Consider the following 16,442-nt stretch of genomic DNA (forward strand, 5'->3'; position numbering starts at 1 on the left):
ACAAAGACAGCCCTTTCCCAACCTTGCCCCACCACCCCCCCCACCCCCATCAAGCTGCCATAAACCCCTCTCTCTCTAGTTTGTCTCATTTCTATCCAAGTCCTTGGAAACTCATTTGATCGTTTTACCACTAAACCGAATATTGCTGAACTTCTTGGCTCTCACGCCAGCTCTCATTGCAAATGGTCCATCGAACGATAATAACAAATCCTCCCCCTTCTAAAACCAGGTACATCATACCAGGTCATTAAAAAATCGACTGCGGATGCCCTGCTCTTGCAAAGGAGGACCCCCATCTCAAATCTTCCCCTGACCTGCAAAAGTTGTGCCCAAATCCATAAATCATTTTTCCACGATGCATTAGTCATCACACGTTTCACATAATTCCTTAAAATCTTCGAAATCTCATTTAATTGATTCCTTAAAAACTTCCTTTGGCACAAACATTTTGGCCTTACTTCCTACTTCTTCATATTTGATTCTGTGTCCATTTTCTTCTCTGTGTCTTTGAGCTTTTATCTACTTGGAAATCTAAGATAGTCATGTTAGTTAAACTATTCATGCAGTTAAACATTGACCATTGTTTTCATCAATAACTAGATCCTTGCTACTCATGAACACACAACTTAGCCTTATTTTTAAAAGTGGAAAATTTACTGAAGTTTCAGGGAACGGATTTAAAAGTCGTTAAGAATCCCTTTCCATCCTTGCAGTCTAATGTCAAGACCGTAACAACATGAGGAATTTTAACATAGCGAAAGGTGGATCCGATAGGTTTAAGCATTAACCACACATATCCAGTTACTTAAATGTTCTGAGTTTCATCTTTCGTTATACAGGCGTTAATTCGTTTACAAATAGCATCAGAATTCTCTTCTCCATTAGCCTTCTACGATAACTTATTTTAGAACTGCATCAACAGTCGGATGACAATCATGTGTTAAGTTCTCTTCTCATTCTAGATTTTCAAATTGTGCCAAGTAATTTTGCTCATTCCTCCATAACAAAAAAGTCATTTTTTAAATTTGTTAATCCGATGTGGCATCGCCAGCAAGGCCAGTTTTATTGCACATCTTGAGTTACTCTTGAAAAGGTAGCTCCGCATTGGCCATCTTGAACTGTTGCAATCTCTGTGGTGTAGGCATTTCCACGGTGTTGTTCATTGGAACTTCTAGGATTTTGAACCAGCAACGATGAAGTAACAGCTCCACATTTCCAAGTCAACGATGGTGTGCAACCTAGAGGAGAACTTGAGGATGGTTGTGCTTTCAAGCACCCACTGCCCTTGCCCTTCTTCGCCTAAAGTTTGCAGGTTTAGCAGGTGCTATTGAAGAAGCCCTGGCGAGTTGCTGCAGTGCCCCTTGTAGATAGTGCAGCCATGAAGCGCTGGTGGTGGAAGAAATTAAAACTTAATGGGATGGTCGGGGAGTCATTGTAGTGGGTTGCTTAGCCCGAGATTCTGTATAGCTTCTGCGTGTTATTGGAGCTGCTCTCATCCAAGAAAGTTGGAGTATTTCAGCACTTTTCTGATTCATTTACAATAGGTGCTGAAATGCTTTGGGGGGTCAGGGGTTGAGCTGGTAGGATAGGAAAAATGCCTCTTGACCTAGCTTTTAAGCTTGACATTTAATCAGCATGCCTTGGGAAAATAGGAATAGTGCTGATGGGGAAATATTTGACGAAGCAACGGCAGATGGTTGAACCCAGGACTTTGCCCCGAGCAGCTCGTGCAGAAATATCCTGGAGCTGAGAAGGTTGTCTTACAAAACTAGAGCCATTTCCCTGTGCGCTAGTTTTGACTTCAGCCAATGTAGAATTTTGCCCCTAACTTTCACTGACTTCAGTTTTATTGAATATCCTTGATTCCACACCTCACGAAATGAACTTTGCTGTCAATGGAAGTCATTGTCATCTCATCTCTGGAATCAAGCTCTTTGGTACACGTTTACAAAGACTGTAATGTGGACTCTCTTGGGTGTAATCCAAGCTGAGAATCAGTGATTGAGTGCCCCTTGACAGCACTATCGTCAACTTTCATCACATGTCTGATGATTGAATGTGGACTGATAGGGCTAGGAGCTGGGTAGTAAGTAGATGGATTGCAGTTGTCCTGCTTTTTCTATGAACAGGCCATACGTTGACATTTATGTACTTTGTTGGCTAAGAGCTAGTATTGTAATCATATTGGAGCAGCTCAACTACAAGCGGAGCTAGTATTGTTCGTGCACCTCCAACATCATTGGGTTTGTGATGCTTCATCCTCCCGACACACATAAGTTCAGAAGTGGAGACGTTTTCTGGCAATTGCACAGATTTCAGTCCATTCTATTCAACACTCCTCAGATAATGAAGCATTCACTGGCTATGCATCAAGAGCTGGAAAATGTTCAAACCCGGACTGACAAGTGACAATGACAGGCAATATCAGCTTTCAACAGGAGGTTGTCTAGCCACCAAGAATTTACATTCAGCAGCATTGTTATCACTGATCAGCCCCGCCACCCCCACATAACATCTTCTACAATCTCCGTTGAACCACGTTTGACCCCTGTCTTGATGGAGACCGTAGCGTGAGGGATATAACAGGCTACCGATTGTTCTAGAATCAACTTCTGCTGAAGGCCTATGGTGCCTCATGGATGCCCAGTTTTCAATTGCTACACCTGTTCTAAGTCTATCCTATATACCGTGGTGGTAGTGCCAGGTAAGACAATAGAGAGTTTCCTCATCGTGAAGAGGGTACTTTGTTACTGCAAAGATTACGCATGGGTCACTTCTGCCAATAATGCCTGTGAAAGGTACAATGATGAAGGTATGGTCAAGTAAGATTTTTCCCTTGTGTTGCTTCACTCGCTACCTGCTGGAGACCCAGTCTTGTAGCTATGCCCTTCAGGAGTTGATTAATAGCGATACTACTGAACCACTATTAGCCATGGACATTGAAGTCTCCCAGCCAGAATAATCTTTCTGCAATTTATACATTCACTGCTCCTTCATAGTGCTTTTCGACATCGAGAATGCTGGAGGGAGGCGCTAAACAGCAAGTAATTTCTCGGGGCCTCGACTGTATGCGCACTGTGACCCGTCCTCTGATGGGTTGGTCCTGCCAGTGGGACAAGAAATACCCAGGAATAATAACAGAGGAGCCAGAGACATTGGTTGACTGGCATGCTTCCGTGATAATCAGCCGCTGTTGCCTGACTAGTGTGTGGAACAGATCTCCCAAGTTGGCACAAAGGCACGTTAGTGAAGAGGACTGGCTGACTGGTCAACTTGTTCGGTTGTGCATTTGCCATATTCAGTATCCAGGCTGTTTATTTATTTATTTTCTTAGAATTTTTTATTGTGCTTTGATACAACTGGATGGCTTGAACCCCTTTTCAAAGGGCACTTAAGAGTCTAGCACAATGCCTTGGGTCTGGAGTTAAATAATGGTCAGACATGGTAAGGAGATAACAGCTCGTTCCCCAAGGAACATTAGTAAACCTCGTGGCTTCACACAACATTCCCGTAGTTTCATCAGCATTACTACTGAAACAAGCTTCTAATTCCAGATTTTTGCTTAACCAATTGAACTCAAACTCCACAGTTGCCATGGTGGGACTTAAGCTCCTTTCATGGATCATTATTCTAGATCAGTAGCCCAGTAACAAAGCAATCACGCTATTGCAGGGTTCCTTCTTATCTCACGATTTTCAATAAATCAAGCATCTCGCTAACATTTACTCATAACATACCTGAAATCTTAAGGCTTTCCAGGTTGCTGAACTTCAAAATCTTCTGTTTAACATGCAATAATTCCTGTTATTGTCTCCTTTAAGTAGCTTCATGAATGTGTCAGATATATTGATAATATGCTTATTAAAAGTGCGATTATCATCTGTTTTATGAAGCATAACTATTATTGCTATACATTAATTCTGCAATATAGTTAACTGTTGCAGAAATTGAACAGGAAAGCCAATCAGTGCGACAGTAGAATATCATCAGTCAGCAATTACTCTCCCATTTTATATTTACCAGAACCTAAGTGATTTGTAGCCTTAAAACGTGAAACCTGTGAATATTTCGTTTTCGTGCTCTCTACAAAAGATGCTAAGTTTCATTCAAGGGAGCAAAAGCGTTCCTTTATTCTAATTAATGCAATTAAAAGTAACTTTCATTATTATGCTTTGCGCTTCATTGTACATCCATCACCATTGACAGATTTATTCTCGAAAAACGCATTCCTTCATTTCGCTAATGCTTTTGTTTGTTATTTTTTTCTTAACCCGCCCCCTATGTTTTCTCAGTACCCATCACCGCATTCACCTGCTTGCCTGGCTAATTTGCATTCATACCCTTTCGGCTATATTTACTCGTATCCCATTTCTCATAGACGTTAATCTTTGACTCTTTCTACACTTAGCAGCGTAACTCCTTCCCTGCGATACCCAGTCTTTCTCGTTAGTAATATATTTTTGTTTAATCATAACCTATCGTAGTGTGTGGTCTTAAGGTAATTATGATCAGTTGTAGTCTATATCATGAAAAGGTATGGTGCTACGATTAGCCAGCCCACTCTAAGCTCTTGAGTTAGATAAGCAAGAACAATAACTGATGCATAGTTTTAAAGTCTTGGAACTATCGATACATTATTGTTGGGAAAGTCTGTCAAGGAATTTAGAAGGATGGTGGGTAAATGGGGCAGATTTGTACATCAGCCATGATATAATACAATTGAGGAACAGGCTGGAGGGCCTGACTGGCCTATTTTGCTGCTATGCCATATGCTCTAACTGAGTGGTTTGCTAGACCACGGTAGTTTAACAGTTAGGAGTGAACAATGTGTTGTAGAACTGGCAGCACATGTCAACAAAAATGCAGAAGAGTGTTAGTGACATTAATGATCAGTTGAGCTCACCACAATATTCAATTAGGTAGAGGGTCACGTTTACTGAAAAATATTTCTTTTGATCTGGAAATATGTTTAAGTGAAATCGATTTCTGAAACTGGCATTGTACAATCCTTTATTAGTCCAGATTCTGAATTGCCAGTCCTGTACCCCAGCTCCTACTCTACAGCACCTTCTAAAATGCACAGTCAAGTTTACATTGTAACATTGTGCTTACCTGGTGAAATTCAGTGTTTTTACTGTTTGTAACATTTGATGCTTTTTCGTGCTCAGCAGCGACACATGAGCCACTCTTGATGTCAAACATGGGCGCTGTCACTCCATGTAACTGTAGAAACATGAAATCGTTCGTGGTTGAATCTTGACACACGTCATACCGAAATGGTTGTGGGAGAGTTTCGCGGTCATACCCCTCTGTATATTTGGGTGGCATTTGAAGGTTTACGCTTGCACTTTGAATTCCAAGGAGCGAATCCTTCCAACAGCAACAGTAACTGATAGCTTCGTTTCTACCTTTATACACCTTAAGACTAAGGATTACAATAGCCACAAGTAAAAGGAATGAGGTTATACCAAAACAAATAATCAAATAAAGTTTTAAATCAGATTGCCATGGTTCAGAGTTCCCCAACGTGCCGATATTAGATGCGTTTTCTGTAGTATCGTCCTGCACTGATACATTGATCGTGACTGTAACTGAAAGGGACGGCGTTCCATTGTCCCTCACCAAAATCATTATTCTTTGCCTGAATGAATCTTTCAGCCCAAAGCGGCGAATAGTCCATATTTCTCCAGTTTCTGGAGCCACGGTAAACAGGCTGTCTTCAGTGGGCTGACGGAGTTGGTAGGAAAGTTGTCCGTTCAGTCCAGAATCGGCATCAGTGGCTGTCAGTTTTGCAACCAAGTAACCCGAATCGGCGGATCTTGGTATTGTTTCCTCTACTATGGAACCTTCCCTTGGCAAAGGTGACGCGATCACAGGAACATTGTCATTCTGATCTACGATGATCACATTCACAAGTACATTACTGCTGAGCGGTGGCGATCCAGCATCCTTTACTTTGACATGGACTTCCAACGTCCTCACTTGTTCAAAATCAAATGAGCGCTGTGCAAATATCACACCATCGGCTGCGTTTATTGAGACAAGTGAAGATGCCGGTAAACCGTTTATCAGACTGTCCACAATGGAATACGACAATTCGGCATTTTCATTTGAATCTGGATCAAAGGCTGATACAGAGCCAATAGAAGAACCAATTACATTATTTTCGGTGACATACATGGTGTACGAAGGCTGCGTGAAACGTGGCTGATTGTCGTTGATGTCTGAGACTTGAACTCGGATGATTTTCGTAGTCGACAGGGGAGGGGAACCAGTATCTGTACATATAATTGTGATATTGTACTCTGGCAAATTTTCACGGTCTATCTCACCATGAGTAACTAATGTATAGTAGTTATTAAAAGAAATATTCAGCATAAAAGGTATATCTCTAGCGATTCGGCAATGAACCTTCTCTCTGTTTTCAGAATCTCTGTCTGTAACTCGGAAAAGAGCTACTGCAGTGTTCGGAGGCGCGTTTTCTTGGACACCGTTCGATGTAGATGTTGTTATTATTTGAGGATAATTATCATTGACATCAGTAACCTTTATCAGAACTTTACAGTATGCAGGTACTTGGTGTTTACCTCTGTCCTTAGCTTGTATCAAAATCTGATAATTATCTGCTTCTTCAAAGTCCACGATACCGGTTACTCTAATTTCTCCGTTTAGCGAATCTAAGCTAAATATTTCCCTAACTCTATCAGGTGTGTGATCGCTGAAAGAATAGATTACCTCACCATTTAAGCCTTCGTCCATATCCACCGCAGTTACCTTCACAATCAAAGTATTTTTGCGCACGTTTTCGGCAGTGGTGACGTGATAGACGTTTCGTTCACAAACTGGGGCATTGTCGTTCGCATCAAGCACAGTAATGTTAATCTGCGTGGTGCCGAATTTCTGTGGAATCCCTCCATCAAATGCTGTGAGTGTTAACCTATGTGTCGGTTGTTGCTCTCGGTCGAGGGGCCGCTCCAGCACCAGCTCTGGGATGCCAGTTATTTCGCTATCTGACTGTGATTTCAAAATGAAATACTCGTTTGGGCTGAGTTGGTAGGAGCGAACCTTATTGGGCCCAACGTCCGGGTCAATCGCGCTCTGCAGTGGGAAAGTCGTCCCAGCCGGCATCAGTTCTGAGATTTCTATGTTAACCTCTTTTCTCTGGAACACGGGCGCGTTGTCATTTACGTCGAGAATCTCAATTTGTACACGATATAGCTGAAGCGGGTTTTCAAGCACAGCCTCCAACATCAATACACATGCGAAGCTTTGTTCACAAAGCTCTTCTCTGTCTATTGTTTCTTTTATGAACAAAATTCCAGTCTTTAAATCCACGTCTACATATTGTATTTTGTTTTCAGATGCAATTCGAAATCCCCGGGCCACAAGCTGTTTAGTATCCAATCCCAGGTCCGAAGCGATATTACCAACGAAGTCACCAAGCTCCAGCTCTTCAGGGATTGTGTAGTGAATATTCTCACAAACGGAATATGAAACGCATACGAGTATCACGTAATAAACAGGCCATTGCAGCCCTCTGCTATATAGCAAGGAGTTCATTCTGAATCAAATTACTGCAAATATAACTGCCAGGTTCTCCGATAAATTATACACTCCTTAAGATAGTCCATAACGTAACTGTTCATTACCTTGGTTATCAAGATGAACAGTTGTGATTTCTTTAGAACACTGAGTTGCTTTTTGTCCAGATCGCTAAGAATGTTTGTGCAAATAGTCCCATCTTTTCTCGGCCTTTGCTTAGCTGCGAATGGAGAGCTTGGAACGCTCAGCGTTGTTCGTTTCTTCGGCACTGCGCACTGTTTCGTGACGGGGGGCGTGATGCTGGATCTCCAATCCCATTACTTCACCTCATTGGCCGACAGCGACACAAAGAGACTCGGCCAATAATAACACCACACAATCTTAAAGCAATGGTGCCTCTACTGAACACCAGAAGAACTGCGTTGTGTTATTAAGGTTGTGCAACTTTAATTGACGTTGCGGTTCTATATTTCTAATAAGGTTTATTTCATTTCCTCGTTGAGGTGTAATGTGATTACCATATGTCAACTGTGTCTGAAAATCATTTCTTTCGACAAATGTATTTATATATTCTTCAAACCTGGGAGTGTCACAATCAAAAACAATTAATTGAATGAATCTATGTATTCGAGTTACTTTGGTAGATCATCTAAAAGAATGCTTGATATGTCACGTAGATACTGTCAAAAGTTTCTCAGGCCTGACTGGCCGCTTTATCTGCTAACTTTGAGTAGAATTAATTGGAATCATGTGCAACAATTAATAAAATTTTGCTTCAGTAAAGTGCTTCATTTTCTCGCATTTGTTCTTACGCAGAATTAATGCATGTTACAAAAGGAATGCCTACCAGGACCTTACCAGGGCAGCCAGGGGTGGATAGTAGAGGTGGTGATGAAGGCATGGTCAAATTCCAAGAGCATACACAGTAATAGTAAAAATATAATAACTATTACGAAAACAACATTTAGGTAGGGAGTTGTGTATGAAGTGTTCGTCAGATATATTTTCTGATTTTTTTTTTGCTAATGAAGTCTGCATCTCTATTCATGCAACGCTCCCAACCTAGAGCCAAAGACATATACTGTGTACATGTTATGCAAAGTAGATATAATGTTCAAAGGCAAAATTACAATTCTGAATCTGGAACCATCCCTGACCATGGGCATCTACACTGACACATTTTCATTAACATTCAAGATAATCTATTTCGTTCAATGTGACTGGACGTATTGCTTTCATCAATCAAACCTTAAGAAGCATTTTATCAGTCAACAAAACGAATTAAATTGAGCTGGAGAACTGCTGACATACGATACATACGAGGTTATTCTATTCTACATAAATTTAAGGAATTGAATATCTTGCACATGCAAATATTTATGTGAAATATGTCTAGTTAGTGTCGCAATTCAGAGCTGCTTTATAGTACTACGTTTAGCTGTAATTTGCCAGAGTAACAGCATATGAAGATATCGTGTGATAAAACCAGACAACCACTTTGCAGAACCATGGCAGCTTCGTGAAACACAAATTCAGACAACGTGGAGGACCACTCAACTCTGTTCCGATGCAACTTCTAAATTTGCTCTCTTTCTCAGCTCCATGCAAGGGCCATCCATTGCTTCTGCTTCAGCCTTTTATCCCGTATTATGTAGACTCTTTGCTTAATAGCAGGTTGCCCAGTCTGACTCTTCTACATTCATTTTGGGCACTTGTAGAGAACATGACCCTGCTCTCATTTAATTTTCTGGACTCCTCCGCCAGGAGAATTGCTCTGGTCTGCCATGAATTTACACTGTTATCCAATCGCTTCAAAAATCAACATACATGCTTAGGTTTATTCTATTGCACGACTGGGTTGTCAGCTGAACCATATACAATTGGTAGAAAATTATTCTCTAATGGGCTGGATAAGATTTCACTGACTTCTATCTGCATCGCTACATTCCAGAGCCCATCATTTGCTAGATTGCTGTTAATCCCATATTTGTTCTGCTTCTTCAGGCACATTTCCAGCTAGGCTCTAGAATTTTTCACTCCATTCTGTAACAATTCTGCCTCATTCCCACTGACACTGCTCTTGATGCTCACCCTATCACTGTTTCTCTCCTCTCTACCTACTCCCCGCGGTTATTGGATATGTCCTTTTCCACTTGTAGTTTGGACAGCTTCTAAAACATTTCATTTTGAAAAGCAGCTGCTTTGACCAAATCTTTCAGATTCTCCTGCAGATCCTAATCCATTGTCCTTCTCCCACTATCTCGGGCTTGAATATCCTGACTATTATTTGATGAATGTTATCGGTGTTCCTTGGCATTCCCGGGAAGGAATCGACGAACAGCTTATTAAATACAGCAATTAGCACTATGCTATATTTTTTCACAGATCGTCATTACCAAGGTGCGCCCTGGAGAGTAACATCAGCACTTCAAGTCTGAAATCTATTTTTTGGACTGTTGCCTTAAAGGGACCAGACTTAACTGGGAGTCAGGTTAATTCAGAATTTTAGGAGTTATTACAGTGCTAATTTGTAGTACCATGTATGTGCCTGAAATTCTTTTTTTGTTCATAAATATTTTAATGTAGTTTTTTTAACCCTAAAATGCCTTGGTGGACTTAATACTTTTGAATTCGGTGAATCATCTCGAAAGAAATAAAAATTGCAAAACCGTTGTAATAGAGCAATCCAGATTCTCTCGTGGATTTGATCCAACTGGCTCACACCATCTGCTGCACCATTACAAGAGCCATAAGAAAGGGATGTAATCAGACATTTTTAGGGTTTGCACAATAGAAATGTAAGAGAACTTATGATTATGGAAGAATTTAGAAATAGTATTCCAGTAATCACCAGAACAAATTTACATGAAAGGCAAAGGAAAAGGTTCGCGGAAGCTGCTGGCTTAACTGATACTTATGATATTTTACATAGGCTGCTGAGTGTGGGAAAAGGATCACATGAGAGTCAGCAAGGAAATTGGAGATTCAGAAAACCTAGGGATGGTAAAAGTGTTAGTAACAAGGAGTTAGACGAAGGTTGCCAGTCTTCTAAAGGTGAAGGGAAAAAGTTGGTATGTTACTATTGTAACAAGGTTGGGCCTACGAGGTCAAATTGTTGGAAGTTAAATGAGACAATTGCAGTGATCAGAACTCAGAAGAGTTCTGCAAATAAAAGCGATCATTATATGATGTAATTTCACATTCATTTTGAGGGTGAAACGAGTACGTCCAAAATTAACATTTTATATTCAAATAAGGGCAGTTACCATGAACGTGAACCAAGCTAACGTGAACTGGCAAATGGGGTTAAGGGATAGGTCAATAGAGGTCCAGTGGCAGACAGTTAAAGGGATATATCAGGATACACAGAATAGATACATTACATGCCAATAAGAAATAAAAATTCCAGGGTAGGGCCCACCATACATGGTTAACTAAAATATCAAAGACAATATCAGACTAAAAGAAAAGGCACATAATTGCGCCAAGACGGATGGCAGGTCAGAAGATTGGAAAGAATATAAATAGCAGCAAAGGATGACAAAAAGATTAATAAGGGGAGATAAAGGAGAAAAAGGAGAATAAGGACAGACTATGAGAGCAAGCTAGCTAGTAACATAAAGATGGAAAACAAGAGTTTCTATATATATATTTAAATAAGAAAAGAGTTAACAAAGTGAATGTTGGTCCTACAGAAAGTGCTTCTGAGGAATTGATAATGGAAGGTAGGGAGAAATAGATTGAATTAAACAGACATTTTGCTTTGTCCTTCACGGCAGATGATACAAGTAACACTCTGGAAATCATTGCAAATCAGGAAATGGAAGGGAGGGATGAACTCAGGAAAAATTACAATCACCAGGGAAGTTGTATAAAACAGATTTCGGGGCTGCGGGCTGGCAAATCCACAGGTCTGAATGGACTTCACCTTATGGTCTCGAAAGAAGTGACTAGTTAGGTAGTTTAATTTTCCAAAATTCCCGAGATTCGGGGAAGGCGCCATTAGATGGGGAATTGCTAATAAAACTGCTTTTTTTAAAAAGGGAAGAAGACAGAAAGAAGAACTATCGGCTAGTTATCCTATCACCTGTCAAAGGGAAAATGCTGAAGTCTGTTATTAAAGCTGATATAGCAAAAAACAAGGCAAACAGGCAGAGTCAAAATGGTTTCGTGAAAAGGAGATCACGTTTAACCAATTTATTAGAGATCTTTGAAGGAGTTACATGTACTATGGATAAAGCTGGATGTACTGTACTTAGATGTCCAGAAGGCATTTGATTAAGTGCCACATCAATGGTTATTGCAGAAATTAAAAGCTCATGGTGCAGGGAGTAACATATTTGCGTTGATAGAAGATTGACTAGCTAACAGAAAGCAGAGAATTGGTAAAATGGGTCTGTTTTTCTGGATGGCAGGATGTGATAAGTGGTGTGCCACAGGGATCAGTGCTGGGGCCTCAACAATTTACAATTTATGAAAATGACCTGGATGGAGGGACTGAAGGAATGGTTGCTTAATTTGCTGATGACACAAAGATATATAGAAAGTAAATTGTGACGAGGATGTAAGGAGGCTACAAAGTGACAGTAATAGGTTAAGTGAATGGGCAATGATCTGAGAAATGGAGTATAATGTGGGCAAATGAGAAATCGTTCATTTTGACAGGAAGAATAAAAAAGAATCTTATTATGTAAATCTGAGTAATTGAGGAGCTCCGACATTCAGGTGGATATGGGTGTCCTAGTACATGCATCACGAAAGGTGAGCATGCAGATACAGCAGGTAATTAGGAGAGCGAATAGAATGTTATCATTTATTGTGAGGGGAATTGATTACAAAAGTAGTGAGGTTATGCTTCAGTTGTCATTGACATTGGTGAGAGCACATCTGGAGTATTGTGTACAGTACTGGTCTCTTTGTTTAAAGAAAGATGCAATTGCATTAGAAACAGTTCACAGAAGGTTTACTAGACAGGAATGGGTGGGTTGTTTTATGAGGAAAGTCTGGACAGTTTAAGCTTATATCCACTGGAACTCGAAAGAGCAAGAGGTGACTTAATTGAAGCCTTTAAGATGCTGAGAAGTCTTGTCAGGGTGGACATGGAGAGTACTTTTCCTCTTGTAGGAGAATCTGAAACCATGAGTCACTGGTTAAAAATAATGGGTCTAGAGATTAGGAGATTTTTTTTTTCTCTCAGATGGCTGTGAGTTTTTGGAACTCTCTTCCTCATAAGGCATTGGAAGCAGAGTCTTTGAAAATTTTTAAGTGAGACATAGATAGATTCTTGATTAATTATTGACAAGGAGATGGGGGAAGATTATCAGGAGTAAGCAGGAATGTAGGCTTGGCATTTCATGCAGATCAGCCATGATTTTATTGAATGGCAGAGCACACTCGAGGGGCAGAATGGCCTACCACTGCTCCTAATTCGTATGTCCGTATACTTGCATGTGAGCTCAAGTGAAATATAAACCAGTCGCCTTTGTACAGATGAAAAGGGAAGAGTCAGAATTAACCAGAGAAGTGTGAATGTGTTCTGAACCTACTCAAGGGCGTTCTGAAGGGCAGGTTACAGACATGTACAATTTTTTTCTATGTGAAGAGAAAGTATAGTCTTGTTTTCCGGGGAAATCAGGAAATACTGCCAAAATTCTAAGGGTTGCAGGTGCCAGTCAATAATTAATGTTATAGGTTAGTGCCTTCCGCTACCTAGAAGGAATATTGCAGCAGAACATGTTACTGGGATACATTGAGCATTTAGACCTATATCATTATACAAGATAAATTTGAAAATTTATTGGACACAGCAGAGTTAATCCTTGGAGTGGTAGCAAACGTTCCCATTTCCGGGGTCAACTTATTCTAGGAAATGATATAAATGGATCCCAAATATTGACAATGCCTACAGAGGTAGAGGAACCTGTTGAGATGCAATCAACAGGTCTTTTAAGATAGGGGCATCCTGGATTATTTCCAGGCTGTATTGTGACGAGAATACAAACAGATAACCCTGAACAGAAAGAGGGAAAAACCTAAAAGACAGGGGTGGTGGGGGGGGGGGGGAGTTGGGGGAGAATGCTGCAACTCAGTTGGTTGGATGCATTTTTGAAAGGATCACTCAGGAGCAGAAAATTAAGGAGAATGAGGCAGAGGTCTTTAGTTGATTGTAGTTAGTGGAGCTACAGCAGGAGGATCCAGAATTAAAGCAACTATACCAGACAGCTTATTCTGAACATGAGGCAAAACACTTTCTAGAATGTTATTACCTTAAAAGCAATGGATTAATGAAGAAATCGAGACCGCCTCATGTCTCTGCAGATGGAAACAAGGCAATAGTTCAAGTAGTGATACCATCTGGGTACTGGAATGAAGCTTTAAGAATGGATCATGAAATCCCAATGGTTGGACATTGGGGAATTAGCAAAACTCAGGATAAGATGCAAAAACATTTTGTATAGGCCTGGACTACATAAAATTTAAGTTTTTTTTTCAGCCATGTCACACATGTCATGAGCTAGGAGAACCTCAAGCAGTGACTAAACCAACACCTTTAATTCTATTCCAGGTTTGAGGAACCTTTTAACAGGTTCCTGATTTATTGCGTCAGGCCCCTTCCTAAAACTAAAAGTGGAAATTAGCATTTACTAACAATCATGGATGTATCCACAAGGTTTACAGAAGCAGTATATTTATGGAAATTCACAGGAAATGTGATTGTAGAAGAGTTCACCAGATTCTTTACAAGATATGAATTGTCAAACGAAATACAGTCTTATCAGGCTTTTAATGTTATGTCACAGTTGTTTATAGAAGCAATGAACTGTCTAGGAATAAATGTAGGTTTAAGAATAGATTTAGGTCTCCAGCCTATCACCCTGAATCTCGAGGGGATTTAGAAAGGTTGCATCAAACCTTGAAGACTGTGGTTAGAACATATAGTCAAGATTACCTGCATGATTTGGATTGAGGAATCTAATGCTTGTTGTTTGGTACAAGGAATATCCCTAGTGAGTCCACAGGGTTCAGTCCTTTCGAAATGATTTATGATAATAATTTAAGGGGGCCACTCATTGTGATTCAGGAGAAATTAGTGCATCAGAGTTCTGAAATTACTCTCCTGGATTATGTGACAAAATTCAGATAAATATTATGTTGGACATGTGTGTTAGCTAGGGAACATTTAAAAGTATCTCAGCAGGTAACGAAGGTAATTGCAGATAAAAGGGCAAAAGCTCATAATTTTGTGGCTGGGGAATAAGTGCTTATATTGTTGCCAGTTTCAGGTGAACTGTTAAACCAAGGTTTAGTGGATCTTACCAGATCGAAATAAACTGAGTGAAGTAAACTATACAGTGAATACCCTAGATAGAAGAAAGAGTCAGCGACTGTACCATGTAAACATGCTCAAAAGGTACTTTGACAGGGAGGATAAACAGAAGCAGTTACTGGTAGTTGTAGGTAAGGAGGAGGAAACAGAACTTAAAGATTCTGAAACTGACATTCATCTGATTAAATTGGACAATGAGGAAGTAATTAAGAATCTAAATTATGTTACCTTCCAGAAAAATGTTGAAGTGGTTCACATGAACTTTTGCTGTCACACAAAGCAAATTGTGATGATAGGCCAGAGAAGGCAAATCTGGCTTTGCATGGTGTTATGTCATGGCGGATGATGTGTACCAGATGGACAAAATCCACAAGGGAAAGTTAACGCACTATCACAATGGTTTTTCTATTTTTATTTATTATGAGAAGATGTGTGCACTGAATTCAGAAGTAGCAAGTCCAGCAAGGCCTTTAGAGGCTTTAAAAATTAAATTAAATATTTATTAACAAAATAAAAGATTTCAAGCACATACATAAGACTACACATTACTTACTACTAAAATAACTCCTACAATTCCAAATCAACCTGACCCCCAGTTATACTCCCTTTAAGACAACAGTCCAAAATAGATTTTAGATTTAGAACAGCACCAGCAATTTAATAACATACCCACTTGACAGTGGAAATCCAAATGCCTTTTCCCCAACTTCAGTTTTGTTATTTGGCAGACTCATGTACACTTGGTTGGAGGTTTCATTAAGGCTAATTCACACACTTCTGTGAGGTCTTGCATGGCCTTCTTCCCACGTAGCCTTTCATTCTCCCTTATATATGTTTCTTTCTTTTAATGTGTAATTTTTATTGTTCCATATGTCTTTTAAACTGTATATTCATCATAATATAAAAACGTTCATGTTGCCAAAATTATCAGTGCTCTTTTGAAAATAAACACGATTTTTAGTCCTGCTTTTCAGGCTAGCTTTAAACAGGCTAAGATCCCTTTGAAATCCAACAATCCCTTCACAACTTACATGCTGCATCAACATCCATGTTTACTCATTAGCCTATCAAGCACCTAGTTTCTTTTTCTGATTTCAAGCTTGCACCCCAATGTAATTAAATAACACACAGACCCAACTATGCTTACCCCCATATACCTACTTCACAATAAACCAGAGAAATTTCATAACATCATAATGATGTTGATACGGCAGTTTCAATTTCAATTATGCAACACCCATATAGGTTAAGTCCAGCAACATTGGCACAAGTGCAGAAAAAATTGAATTTATGCTTCAAAATGACATCATAGTGCCCAATCACAGTAATTGGAGTTCACCCATTGCAATTGTAATGGTACTTAAAACAGATGGATCCCAACGACTGTGTTTTGAAAGTAAATGCAGTAAGAAAGGTTGGTTCATATCCTGTTCCACGGTTGGAGGATTGTGTCAAGAATGTTGAACAGTGAGCATGTTTCACAAAAATTGACACTGTGGGGATTCTGGCAAGTACCTTTATAGGAAAGGGCAAAAGAGATCTCAGCTTTTGTGAACCCAAATGGTCCATATCC

General features: G+C 39.9%; 1 protein-coding gene across 1 annotated transcript in view; it reads right to left on the reverse strand.

Moving 5' to 3' along the window:
* Window positions 1-16,442, reverse strand: part of LOC121281386 (cadherin-23-like) — a 144,681-nt gene that overhangs the window by 98,448 nt on the left and 29,791 nt on the right. Inside the window, exon 4 of the mRNA XM_041194329.1 lies at window positions 5,113-7,563. Within this exon, the coding sequence (XP_041050263.1) occupies window positions 5,113-7,563 (2,451 nt within the window). The remainder of the gene's footprint in view (window positions 1-5,112; window positions 7,564-16,442) is intronic.

This window comes from Carcharodon carcharias, chromosome 8, assembly GCF_017639515.1.
Source record: "Carcharodon carcharias isolate sCarCar2 chromosome 8, sCarCar2.pri, whole genome shotgun sequence".
In the NCBI taxonomy this organism is placed as follows: Eukaryota; Metazoa; Chordata; class Chondrichthyes; order Lamniformes; family Lamnidae; genus Carcharodon; species Carcharodon carcharias.